Below are 14287 nucleotides of genomic sequence, written 5' to 3'. Positions count from 1 at the left end.
GTGTGTCAAAAACACAAAGCTGCACGACACCTTTATTTTTGTGTGTTTTAATGTATTCCTCCCTCCTATTGTGTTGCTCAAACTGCAACAAGGATGAAGTTTTTTTTTTAAACTTGCTAATCTGGACATGCCCCATTAAAATAATTGTCTCTTAGACATCCTGTGGAGTATACACATTACAACGATGTGCCGAACCATAGGAAAACACGAGAAGGTATTTAGCCCCCACCCAGATCTCCCTTCCACCACAACAACTGGAAAGTTTTTAGTGTTATACCGTTTGATGGGCTCTGAGTGTACAAGTGATGCCCCAATCATTGACCTCATCCACAGCTCCATTTCTTTGCTGGTGTCAGTGCAGAAGTAGTACGTCCTCATATTAGAGTGTGATGCCTGGTAAAAAAAAAAAAAAAATTCGTTGAAACAAATTATAAAACCAGAACTGATAGCGATGCATAAACACAGGCTGTTGCTAAGGTAAAATGACTATTTCCAAAAAATAATAAAGATGGCCATGATTAAAAACAGCAAAGTACTAGGGACAGAAAAAGCATAGTCAGATGGTTTGGCAATGATGGAAATTACCGGTTTTCTTACCTTGAAGGCGTATGAGCGATTAATATGGTCGTCTGGGGTAATCATAGATATCTGGAAGCTCGGAAGCAGAATACTTCCCAAAACGCCCTCTTCCTTCTCGTCTGTCAAGTGATAAGATCGTTTTAAAAAAGTTACTGGAATGGAGCGTATTTGCTGATTATTAACACGATGAAAACCGAGATGGAATATAGAAATACAGATAAAGGATCTTGTGGTAGATGTTAAATGTCGTGTTATTAAAGTTGGAAGGGGCTGTAGGGAGCACAGGTGTAGTATCATGGTTTTCTAAAGCGACTTTAATGACACTGATTTTTAACAGTCTCTTTTATCCTGCAATTTAGCTTTTTCGTAGGAAGCTTCCCTGGCTCTGTTACTGTAGTATTTGAGCCTCTCTGTAATTGTTCCTTCAAACAAAGCATTATAGAGGCAGGAATGAGATTGAGCCATTCAGCTCAGTGTTCTCCCAAGCCCCTTTTAACTTGGTGCACTGCCTGGCACTTTTCAGTAACCACCCGGCTGATTTGGGGCAGTCACTTAAAAGTTGGCTCACAATACAGGGGCTGCCACCCACCTACAGCTCTTCCCACCTAGCTAAAAACAAATTCTGGGGAAAATACTGCCGCTGTATGCAAAAAATCAAATTACAGTGTCTTTACAGAAAAATAAATAATTGCTGACTTCAGTCAGAAAACTCCATAACTTCAATATTTGCTACATGAAATTTGGAAGTAGTTAAGCTAAAACTGCAAAAAGCTGATGTCACAGTAAATCGGTGGAATGTACATGGTTGTTAATAGAAATGCTTTTCTATTTCCTGTGGACAGGCTATATAAAGTAGCTGCTTCACTTCTAGGTCATCAGAATGTGCTGCAGACATGACAAGATTTCTCTCCTCCTGACATGTAGAATCAATTTTCTGACATAAAGCTGTCACGGCCTGCGTAGAGCAGCCACTGAAAGGAGAAAATGCTTCATATTCTGTATACATTTACTCTGTAAAGGCCAAAAGGGAATTCAGCCTCTGATGGAGCTTGATAACCCAAGGCAACAACAGAGACTGACATTCAATTACTTCTGCAGAGTGTCAGCTCCCTGTGCGATCTCCAAGTCACCTGATTGTCTTCTCCCACCCTGTCAGCAATACAAAACTCAGGACAATTTAGGAAAATAAACTGCATCCTCCATGAAGCTCTATATCCGTCAGTGGGGGGATAAACACTTGTGTGCAGCGGGGGATCAGTGTCCACCCTGCTGTGAGCCGAGGACAGTCTGCTCAATTATATCTAATGACACACAGAATCAGCAATTGAGGATATCTGTGCAGAATACAAATTGCAGATTTCAGAAGTGATGGAACGTTACATCTTACACACGGTATAAAGGTACAAAACAGGGAACTGGAGATCATCAGGTATAACCCTACAGGTGTAAGGAGCAAGAGGTGTAATTGTACAAAACAGAGGCCTTGAGGACAACCATGTAAAACAACCTGGTACCTGCACAAAACGGTGGACCAGGTACAAGCGGTTATCACTAAAGGTCACAAGGTATAACTAAACGAAATATAGGCCTAGGGGCCACCAGGTATAGCTGTACAGAACTGGAGACCACAGGCCACCAGGTAAAACAGCACAGAACAGGGGATTGGAGACTACCAGGTGTAACTGGCCTCAACCAAAGATCTATCATTATACAGCCAACACATCCAATGGATTTGATGGCAAAATACTTACCTGATCTATGGCAGAATCACAGTATGTATGTATATGAACTTGTGCTGGGAATCTGCCTTTACATGGCCTGTTTATAACTGGTGCATCAACTCAGTCAATATGAATTCTAACTCTAACTCAACATGAATTCTAACAGTCTATTAAACAATGACTTGGGTAGATAATGACCCAATTACTTTACTTCTCTGTAAATATGGTAAAATAAGTATTTGCAGGGTGGGGGAGGAACTTTCGCCAATGTATTTTTGTATTTATGTTATTTTACTAATCTCCATTTCTTGGACATATTATAATCAGTCTATTTATTATTTCCTAAATTGTACAGTAATGGTGCAACAATGGTGACTATTGACCTCAATATCATGGACATGCAGTTTAGGTCATGAACAGGTCCATCATTTGCAGGATTTAATAAAGATCAAGCGAATATTCTGTGGCCACAAAACAGTATTTTAAAAATATTTTTTTTGGCTTGTAATACTCTGTGGAATATTGATGAGAGTTGTTCATCAAAATTCATCGCCTCGCTGCCTTACATAAACTTGCCGCGTCTGATCTTCCTCAGAGTCAGAAAGTCATGAAATCCTCTTAATTTGTAATTCCACTAAGTTGCTGTTCTCTGCACCACAGAGAAATGTGAGTGTTAATATCGGAGTCTTCTTGGCAGGGCTTGGCAGTTTGTGGGGCTCATCTCCATTTACAAAGTGAACATGTCCCCTGTCTGGTAAATAAACAAACCATTCAGGGACCCTGGCTGTACAAGACTAGAGGCAACATGTTCACACTCCGGAGTTTCAAAACGAATGAGAGCTGGTAAATCTGCAGTCATCTTGGAATTTTCAGATGAGAGACAATCTGATCACACTCACCTTGCAGCAACAAGTTAGATATGTGCCAATATGTCCAGACTTAGGCTACCTACACACGTCAGATGATTCTCGTTCGATAATCACCTCAAGGCTGATATTGTATGAGAATCTGGCGTGTGTACAGTGCTTGTCGATCATGGATCCATCCTGGCGGATCCACGAACGATAAACAACAAACGGTGATAATGAAAGTGAAAAAGAGAGAGCAGCAGGGTGCCGCTTTAGTCGTTCTTCACACTCCATAGCGCAGAATGGCGCTATATGTACAGAGTTCATTCATTGTGCAGTTTTTTGTTGTTGGAGAGGATCGTGAAGGATCCTTTCCAACAACAATTATTGCACGTGTGTACGCAGCCTTACCTCTGAGCTGCAAGACAGATGAGAGCCAATATGACTGAATTCATATAGGAGCTACATGTTGGGTGAGAGCCAGCATGTCTGCACCCACTTTGGAGCCACATTACTGATGACAGCTGATTTAATTACACTCTCTCAGAGCTATAGGATGGATGAGAGCAGAGAGGTCTGCACCAACCCCTGAACTACAACACAGATAAGAGCTAATATGTATGCACTTACCTCTGTAATAAAACAGACATAAGTCTGAGAGGACAAACCAGCGCTTCTTCCACAATTTCATCCCAGAGTTTGCCTGAATAAATACACAATCCCTCCATTAACATACAAATGTGTTGAATTATTTCACTCATATAATGATAGGCAACAGATTAAAAGAAGCCATACACTGACACTCAAGGGGCAGCAGACATGGTGAAAACAATATTGCACTCGTAGGGGGTAAAGGGCAACTTTTTTTTTTTTTTTTTTTTTACATTCTAAGCCTGGAGGACTAAACTTTAGTCTGATCAGTGATCAGGAGACAAGAATAAATATCTTCATACAAACACAGGCCCTGGAGATAGGTGTCAGAAGTGATCTCCTCTCTTTCTAATGAATATTCTCCTGACTTTCTGCTGTTTTACCAGGAAAGGAAGTTAAGGAAAATCTCCCAGATAGTAATCCATCCATGACAGAGACTGTGACTTTCCTCACATGAGGAGAAGCAAAGTTCCACTTATGGCATTGTTGAGGATTAGAGTATACAAGGAAGTGATGTCATCTTTGCAGATCATCTAAGAGTTAACAGACACGACGCTGACACATCCTCTGCAGATGGCGCGGGGTGACGCTTCCACTACTTCACTTTAATTAGCAACACGTGCAGTTCAGTGTCAGTTTTTTGTAACACATCGCAGAAGGTGTTTATCGAACACTATCGCTACATGTTAATGACACCACCAAATTAACTACTGCAGTGCTGGATGGAGAGGTAACTATGATGTATGAAAAGTTCCTATTTCCTGCTGAACTTATGCTGGGGACACACCTACAGATTTCGCATTATTTTGTTGATCTAACAAAAATTCTACAAATCTGATAGTTCAGATCTTTACACACGCATAGTCTTCTCTACAACACTGATCTGTGCTCAACTGAAAATACAAAAATCACTGATCCCAAGAGAACATTGTTCAGACTTTTGTTTTTATTTCTATTCGGGTTTTTGAATGACAAATTCATTAAATGAATCTGTCTTCGGGAGCTTGATATACAAGGGTGGATCATATCTCTGATGTGGAGGTAAGGAAGCAGTTGGGGTGGATTACTGCAGTTTAACTAAGAAGGACTGATGGAGGGGTGAAGTGGTTACTGTTAGTTTACATTAAGGGTAACTTATTCATTATGATAAAAAAGCCACAACATTATTATTAAGCACTGTATGTGGGACAGTAGGGTGATCTCCCTGTTAAGCACACAACCATGGTGCCTTATATATTTTGCTTTGATGTCTGTTACATTTTGGACGTCATATGCCGCATGCTACAATCTACAGAAGAGGCAATTGTGATACCTTCTTGTACAGCCAGCCACGCATAATCACCGGAGCATTGGGGTTCCTCTTTATAGAATTTGATCGTTTACCAAAATTGTGGACTTTTCCAGAAGATCTGGAGGACTGGAAGAGAAGAGATGTTTTTAATCACTAGACACAATCTTTACACAAGCACACACACATTATTCATATAAAGAGTAAATACCATTCCTCTCATTTTACTCTAGTTACTGACATACGGCCCAGGTTGGAAGTGGGTGGAGGGTAATGGCACTTTTAATGAATACGGTAGTAGGATATTTAGAAATTAGATCCTCAATTTCCCCTTTTCTAACTTTTTGTTCCACCTCAATGTTGCTGATCTCCTGCAGTTTCCCCTGTTTATATGCACTTTTCACAGAAGTCATAGCAATGGTGGGTTTCCCGATGGTGAGGACAGTAAACCATGCCTACGTAACGAGTGTTGAAATGGCCACTTGTAATCTCCATCAGAATCCCATGTGATAGGTTGACAACACACATATAATGACATAAAATGAATTAATGGTAAAAATTACAATAAGAGGAGTGTTAGGCAGCAACACCCAACAATCCATTGTACATTCAGCTCTTCATATAAGGAGGTATAAGGTGGGAGAGAGGCAATATAGACAATATCAGGTACACCATATATACCAAATCTCCCGGCAGGAGACAAGCTGTGAATACACGTCTCTGCTCTTGATAAAGAAATAATCTGCCGTGCAGGCTGAATAGAAGTGGGCGACAGAATACTAAACGTACTGCTGAATATTTGGAATAAGGGCGATTAACCCCATGCAAGACACATTGACAAGTGCTGTCACTATGTACATACTGATTACCTGACCTTCAAAATACTATACCTCCTGGTGCCATCACCATGTATGTACTGATCAGGTGACCTCCAGAGCCAATACTGCATAGTGCCATCATCTTGTACACACCTATCCCCGGACCTCCAGATCCTAAACCATCAGGTACTGTTAGCTTAGGCTAATGTTCATCTGACCTACAAATCCTATACCTTTAGGTGACGTCGTCAATGTATATATTAGTCAGCTAATCTCTAGATTATATACTGCCATGTGCCGTCGTCATGTACATACTGGTCACCTGACTTCCAATTTTTGTACCACCAGGTGCAGTCACCATGTACATACTGATCATGTAACCCCCAGATCCTTTACAGCCATGTGCTGCTGGGTAAAAACCTATTCCCTGACCTCCAAATCCTATACCATCAAATACCGGTAATTAAGGCTTGTAACAGTAAAACTGCAAGGACTTTGTAGTTTTGATGAGTCCTGTTGCAGGTGAGTTATTTAAAAAAAATCATTTTTTTGTATTTTATATTTTTTTATATACATGCTTTACAATGTGCTAAACAACTGTGAGCATGCCCTGTCCCAACATGCTCTGTATTTCCATCTACAAAAGGAAGTATGGCAATAATCTGGATCGACTTCTGACCCTTCTGTCACCATTCACAAAACACTAACCCGGGTGATGGGACTGGTGGGAGTGCCCACTTGGGTTGCAGGGTTGCAATTGGAAGTGTCGCTCGTTACGCTGACAGCTCGGTCCTTAGTTTCCTGAGAGGTCATGGTGGATGGAGTCCTATGAATGACAAAAAACAAGAACGTCAATGGGAGGCAGGGGAACAGCTCTCTGAAATCACTTACAAGAAGAGATTTGTAAATGAAGAGTGAAAGATTATCTCAGGTATGTTAGCCATAAAAATATGTAAAATAAATAATTGTAGAAAACTGTCTTGGAGAGCTGTGGATTTCTCTCTATTACCCAACGAGGTAAAGATGGTACAAGGTTGGTAAAAGAATCAGGAATCAGAAATGAATGAACCAAGATCAGTCAAAGGAAATTTGTTACAATGTACCAGGAATGGTCTACAGGAATTTTGTTACAACATTTTAGGTCTGAAAAATGCATCAGGATCAGTCATAGGAATGTCGTTACAAAGTATGGCTCAGGTAAGGTTGAGGTGTGTTTATGGCTGCCTTTCCAGAGATGCTACGTGTAGTATCTCCTGGCATCAGCTCCACAGAGAATAAATGATGGCGGCTGTGAGCAATATCAATACCACTCATTGCTGACAGCTGTCAAATTTGCTTTAAGAACCAGCAATGCAGAGAAAGTGACCAAATAGCTTGCAAGGTGCCAGCTGTAGGGAGCCACAGGATCGCTTGATCCCAGTTGTTACCATATAATCAGGGCTGAGCACAGGAAAATTGTTACAATGTAAGGCTACATAGTCAGATGATTCTCGTCCAATAATCGCCTCAAGACTAGTATCGAACAAGAATCTGACATGTTCGTTGTTACAGAGTTCGTTGTTTATGGATCCACGAACTACGTACGATCGTAATACAAGTAAAAGGTAGAGAGTGCAGCGGGGTGCCGCTCTGTCGTTCTCCCCCTCCGTTCTCCATAGAGCAGAATGGCGCTGTATGTAGAGAGCTCATTCATGTATCTTTCAGTCTTTTGTTGCCGGAAAGATTCGTGAAAGATTGATTATACTGGGAACAAATACGTGTCGTCAACCTCCTAATAATGATGTAAGTTGATATAAACCACTCAATTTGGTTAATGTGCCCAAGCCCTTAATATCGGAGTAGGGACAACTTATGAGAAAATGGACAGAGCAGTAGGCTACTTGCGGCACAGAAAATTTTTTAGGTATTGTATGAAATTAAAAAAATCAAAAATCACTAAATATACAAGAATTATAAAAAACCCAAAAAATGTGAGTAACAGAAGTAAATACACTTTATCCTTCAACAAAGTTTATAATTCTTGTATATTTAATAAAAGTGATTTTTTAATTTCATACAATACCTAAAAGTTTTTCTGCGCAAGTAGACTACTGTTCTGTCCTTACATTTTCTCAGGATCGGGAAAGATCTAACAACAAAAATCTAACGTGTGTACACAGACTAACAGGATTGGGCATGGGAATATCATTACAATGTAACGGGACTTGGCATAGGAGAGTTGTTACAATGATACTCACTGGTCGTTCACCACAAAGATGCAGTTGTCTTGGGAGGGCAGCCCTGTCACCGGGTGCTTACACGTCACTTTCCTCTCATTGTGGCTGGAAGATATAAAACACATGAAATCATCACAGGATCTTCAGAGACATAAATCTTCAGCATTGATTTTACAACACTAATATCAGAAATGATTCTATTCCCAACCACAGATCATCTTGTGCTGTAAGATGATTTCTGACTCCTGGCATGGTGAAATACAAGATCAATACCATGACAACACAACAATAGAAGAATCTGAACGGTTTATTACTTTTCACATATAAAGGAATCTGGAAAATGACAATATGTAAAACTTTAAACTGATACAATCACAGACAATAGTGAATGTGCAGCGTTTACTGGGAACAGTGCGCTGTGTTCTACCGATCTTAGTAATATGTCCCAGACTGGCGATATCGCGTCACCTTCCTGTACAGCGAGTGACATTTTCACAGCGTGTCCGGAGTTTTGTACTACAGCAGAATTATGACAACGCTGCTTATTTTAACATCATTAAATCCTATTTCCTTTCTGCAAGCTCCATACAAATCTCTAAAGCTCATAATAAATTCTTAAATCTCTTTTTCCCAAACTGAACTGCTCGTTGTTATCCCATTTCAGAAAGGAATTATGAGATCAATCTGTCTGCAGGAATTTATCTCACACGCTGTGCACAATTCACCGCAGATGGCAAGGATGCCCCCATTACGAACGTCCCTGAGAAGAGTGAGGAGGAAATTCGCCAGTGGCTCCGGCATGGCAAACTGTGACCTGAATAATGCGTGCCGTATGTGTCAGGAACCAGCTTTATAGCCACAGGTCACATACCAATCCAGGACTGGCCGGAGGGTCCTGACACCGATTTTAGAAGGAGAGCAGACCTTTCTATGGTCAAATCTTCCAATAAAACAGTTACTTGGTGATTCATCACTTATAACAAGTACTATTCACATCCCACTAAAAACCAGAACTGGCCCTCCCGTGCCATGAATGAATGGGGATCAGCCGCCTAACCCTCCCACTACCACCATCCCTCAAGGGTGCCACTCCTCTACCCCAGTGGCTGACCTCTCCTTGTGTCTAACCCTTGCCAGCCTGTTTTTTGGCGGGTTCCATGGCATTTTACTGATTAAAGATGTGCTGCTACATCTCGATGGGCAGCACAGTGGCTCAGTAGCTAGCACTCTGGCCTTTGCAGCACTGAGTCACAGATTCAAATCTTGGCCAGGACACGTGTTCCCATGTTTGCATGGGAATTCCAGAGCATCATGCAGGGAGGTGGTAAGGGTAGGATGACTTTGACGATACACCAAGTCTGACAATGAAGTCCCCACAGTTCTTGTCTAAACATCTCAGAAGGACTCTGACACCCACTGTGGATATAGAGACCCCCATAGCACTTTAATGCCCAAAAAAAACACAAAAAAAGAGATGTTGCTGAGGCCAATAAAACCAATCTTGGGAGACCCAAGGAGGCGAATAAAGAAACACACTGGGTTCTATTCTGCATTATAATTTTGTCATTTGACTCTTCTACCTCCGGGGAGTAATATCTACCACAGGCGCCGGATCCTTGGTTACACATAATATCCATGTACACATTTAATGACAGACCTTGGATGGGCGCAGAGCAGACCAGGAATGAGATGGGTTGGTACAATATTTATGGTCTGGCAGACTTTCCTGCACAATGTTGGTTTAATTGGCACCAGCTGCAAATTTTAAGGTAAGCTCAGCAACAGCAGAAAATTTTGTGCTGGGACAAACAGAAGAACAAACTAAACATTTAGCATTTACCACTGTGGTTGGGGTAATACGGGAGCTTCCCGTTCCATCATACAAGCACTCAGCCCCATCTCCTGCCATATGACCACCCTATCTTGTTATAAGAAGAACAAATTCTTCCATGTATGACTAAATGAGAGCGTTAGCCAGAGAGAGATTGCAAGGAAAGCATGCATCTCTTCATAATGTGCTAATTTCCCTATGATTTGTCCTTTTAAATACCCTACAAGTGCTGATTTGCCTCTGCCGCAGTATTGTCAGCTTTGCACACTTTCCACAGAACATCTCCCAGTTATCTTAAGATGATGGGGAGGACAAGGGGACATGGAGATGAGAAAAGGGAGAGGAATTGTGGAAATGAGGGATTTGAAAAAAAAAAAAGAGGGGATGAAGGGCAATGGAGATATGAAGAGGGTTATGGAGAAGAGAGGGGTATTAAATGATGAGGAGGGGGGTGTTTTGTAGTATAGTAAAGGAGATTAGGGCAGTGGTGACAACACTCTGGGATTTTGGTGCAGCAAAGGCAATGTGTTGGATCATACAACCCCTGTAGATTCTAAATCCTATTAAAGTCTGCAGCAAACTGAAGGCAATTGGTAGTACTGAGTAGAGTAGGCTTCAGTGTTAATAATCCCCAGGTCTACATTTCTGTCTTTATTGCTGTAGATATTTTGTGGTGTGTATGGTAACAGGAAACACAAACCAAATTGCGGCAGCTGTAAAGAAAAGTCCTGGGCCACATAAATTTGCCGCCACTTTTGGTAAAGTTGAGAAATTACATAAAAGAAGGGATCGCTGTCCTTATTGCAACCGCCATCGCAGATGGAGATAAAAATATATAAGAAAACATAAATCTATAACAACACTGCACACACTTCCCCGAATGCTGACAGCAGAAAAGCACAAGCTGCTCATTTATCAATGAGGTTTTTAATCAAGCCATGTAAATGAGAAATAAAATGATGGAATGAAGGCTAATTATCACGGTGAAGAACCCTTCCACTGCAATTACACACCATAAAGGTCTCTCTACGCTGCGATGCACCGACTTTAATTGGAATTAATGTACTTCTCCAGTCCGGCGCAGTTTGAGGCTCCTTAATAAACACTTATTTCTTCCTCTTCAAAATCAACTTTTACATAATGCTGAGAGCACTCAAAGTTTTACAGTAAACATGTCTGATGGGCAGGAAATGTGAACTTTATATTAATTAGAACCTGATAATGAGAACAAACTTCTGATGGAGTTATGGCAATGGAATGTGGAGGCTTGGTGGTCAACCTATATACCTACAGCGCTGCGTAACATGTTGGCGCTATATAAATCCTGTTTATTATTAATAATAATAATAATAATAATAATAACAACAATGACCACTAAACATCAAGTCCCTATCAATGCCATTTACCATCCCCAGATAAGAAAACATTTCTCCTGACTGCCAGCCCCTCTGTTTAATAATACAAGGGATAGCCATTGCCATGAGAGATCAGCCATGAGTTGCTTGTTCCTGGCATTATGCAGAATCCCCCCTAACAGTCACACAAGTCCATCTTAATAAAGCAGCTTAGCATTATAAACCCACTAAACAGGGTTATTTAGGTATATGGTGCCATTTCCTACTTCTAAGTTCTGCAGGATAGGGTTTATGTATGTTATGTTGTGTGTTAACGTTCCCAGTTAAAAGACCAAAAAAAAAGTGCAGCATTTTTATTTAACACAGCGCACCTTAATGCATCCCACTGTATTTCTGTGCAGTGCAACAAATCTACATTGGAGCTGGATTGCCTCAGTGGGTCCGATTTACTTAAGCTCTCTAAGACGAAGAAGAAAATAGACTATTATGGAAGAACCTAGCTGATCCAACAAACCTGGATGGTAGAAAATGTTTTCAATCTTGGACCAGGTTTGCTGGATCTCAATGGTTCTTTAATGATAGATCTTCTCCAGTCTTGGAGAGCTTTAATAAATCAGGCTCAGTGTGTTGGGGTGATATATAAATAAAAGGCACAGCAATATACAAACACATACAACATTTATTGAGGCAAAGTGCACATTACTGCAATGAAACTGATTTAAATCAGTTAAGTATTTTGGTCCTTATGGAAATAAATTTGCACCTAGAAAAGGTCTATACTAACACTCACCTTCTGACTTTCATTTCCAAAGCCCTGTTACAGCATTTGTCCCGGAGTGCGAATATGACTGGGGTAGGTCAATAGGTGCCAGACCTAAACTTAGTTTGCTACATAATCAGCATTCACTTATAGTATGAGAATTCCCTTATATACACACCTTTGGTCAGATATGTCTCCCTTGCCTGTAATACAAGTTTATGTCATGATGGGTGCTCTACCAGCACAGAGCAATGTAAAGGGAGGGCAGGAAAAGTTTTACTGACTCACTTCAATCAGACTTGCAGAAAGGTGTGACCTTGAATACTCAAATATCTTGCTGGTCATTTAACGGATCTTTGCACTACTGAAAAGAAACAGCCAGCTGAAGAACCTGCAGAACCTGCCATTTAGGGGAGAGCCCCTGCCCACCATTCTCATTGGGAGGATGCTGCAGCACAGCACTGGGAGCGCCCTCTCCACAAGATATAAGGTACTTGACGATCCCCATGTTTTGACCAAAGGTGAATAATGTCACTCACCTTGCATAGGTGCCGACGACAGAAGCTGGGAAAGTACATTATTTTTTTGAGCATTTTTTCCTACAGTTATGCAATGTTAACATGGGATTTTCCTTTGTAGGTTAACGTCTGCTTTCAGAACCCTTATATTATTATTTCACAGTATTTATATAGCGCCAACATATTACAGAGCTCTGTACAATAAATAAGGCGGTTGCAAATGACAGACGAATACAGACAGTGACACAGGAAGAGGAGAGGACCCTCGCAGGACAATTGTGATTGTATAAAATACTTCCATTTTGTAACTCTACAGATATTGGAAGGTGACCTTCCTGTGACACATCTGAAGCAGCACATTGGGAATTCGGTGGGAGAGTGAAGTGAGCCCTGTGTCGGGCACTTTGGAAGGCAACAGGTAACGCTTCCATTGGTCCTGTCGGTGGTGCCTGGAAACAGCTGGAACACATTCTGGGAAAGATGGAAAATATTCCTCTATGAAGTGATTTCACATCACAAGCGTTCTGTGCACTGGACAATGAAGAGACTGACTGGCACAAAAGCCTTATTCAGCCCAGCCACCAATACATTTGTAATAATTCATTGCTGCAATTCCTGGGGAACAAAGCGCCACTTATCCCACGTCCTGACCAATCTCCGAGCTATTTACTGTTCTATCATGAGAACACAGAACCTTTCCGAGCCCCCACAGAAGTATTTTGTAAGAGATAGTTATCTCTGCATAGTAAATCATTCAGCAATCTCTTTCTTAATGTATAGATTACAAGTGAAGCAGCACCAAGAAGAAATTTTAGGTATGTGTAGGAGACCGGCGGTCTTTCTGATAAAATATGAGGAAGGTTGTTATGTCTACAACCTGCATCACATCTCCCATCTGGGGCCGTACATACGTAGATGTCACCGCTAACATCCTCTATATATGATTTGTTTCAGCACCTCAATACCTGCTCCACCCAATCCAATCAATAATTTATAAAGGAGAGCTATAGAGAGCTGCTGCGGTGTTCTGGCCAATTCTTCCATCAATTCTCAGAGGGTCTCCACATTTATGGGAAAATAAGGCCAATACCAGTGAAATGAACAATTTCACACCTTAGTCAGCAACAGGATTTATATAGCGCCAACATATTACTGTTATGCTCATCAGTTTGCAGCTTTATAATTCACAGTCAAATCAAAGTCTGGGGAACAAGATCTGTAAGAGTTAAATGCAGCATAGAAAAATCAGATCTCCTGTTATGTCCCAACCGCATATATCTGAGCACTAGATGGACAGAAATACAATTACTCCCACAAACATCTCCCATAAATGTAATTCATTTGCGGATTTAGTTGTTTGCCTGGAGTGCAAATAATGTTGACCAGAATGAAAGCGCTGTTAGATCATTGTGCCCTTGACACAAAGTTTCTTTCTAATTTGTGCAAAGAACACACAGACTAGAGAAGAAATGGTTATGTGGAAATGTTCCTGCATGATAGAAGATTGCTGTGTGTCTGAAAGTTCTTGTTACAGACCAGCAAATGATCTTTGGATTGGGTTCTGGTCTCCAGCCAACTAACATTTATTAGGATCAATGCACAAAAATTGCACTGGGACCTTCAGATAGATTATGGGACCTTCAGATGTGACCTCTAACTCCTTCAAAATGACAGGAGGTTCAATTCTGCTCAAACTCTGTCT

General features: G+C 41.0%; 1 protein-coding gene across 12 annotated transcripts in view; it reads right to left on the bottom strand.

The window, feature by feature from the left end:
• The window catches only part of PLEKHA5 (pleckstrin homology domain containing A5), an 83014-nt gene that overhangs the window by 23339 nt on the left and 45388 nt on the right, over window positions 1-14287 (bottom strand). For all 12 annotated transcript variants that reach the window (XR_011919305.1, XM_072399879.1, XM_072399880.1 and 9 more), the window contains 6 exons: window positions 8143-8226; window positions 6614-6731; window positions 5112-5216; window positions 3779-3851; window positions 598-698; window positions 278-393 (listed from right to left, as the gene is read on the bottom strand). Coding sequence is in view for 11 of the 12 variants with exons in the window: in XM_072399879.1 (XP_072255980.1) it covers window positions 278-393; window positions 598-698; window positions 3779-3851; window positions 5112-5216; window positions 6614-6731; window positions 8143-8226 (597 nt within the window). In the remaining variant the exon portion in view is untranslated. The remainder of the gene's footprint in view (window positions 1-277; window positions 394-597; window positions 699-3778; window positions 3852-5111; window positions 5217-6613; window positions 6732-8142; window positions 8227-14287) is intronic.

The sequence above is a fragment of the Pyxicephalus adspersus genome, chromosome 2 (assembly GCF_032062135.1).
Source record: "Pyxicephalus adspersus chromosome 2, UCB_Pads_2.0, whole genome shotgun sequence".
In the NCBI taxonomy this organism is placed as follows: domain Eukaryota; kingdom Metazoa; phylum Chordata; class Amphibia; order Anura; family Pyxicephalidae; genus Pyxicephalus; species Pyxicephalus adspersus.
Note: the sequence above shows the minus strand (reverse complement) of the source record. Positions and strands in the feature narration are given on the sequence as shown.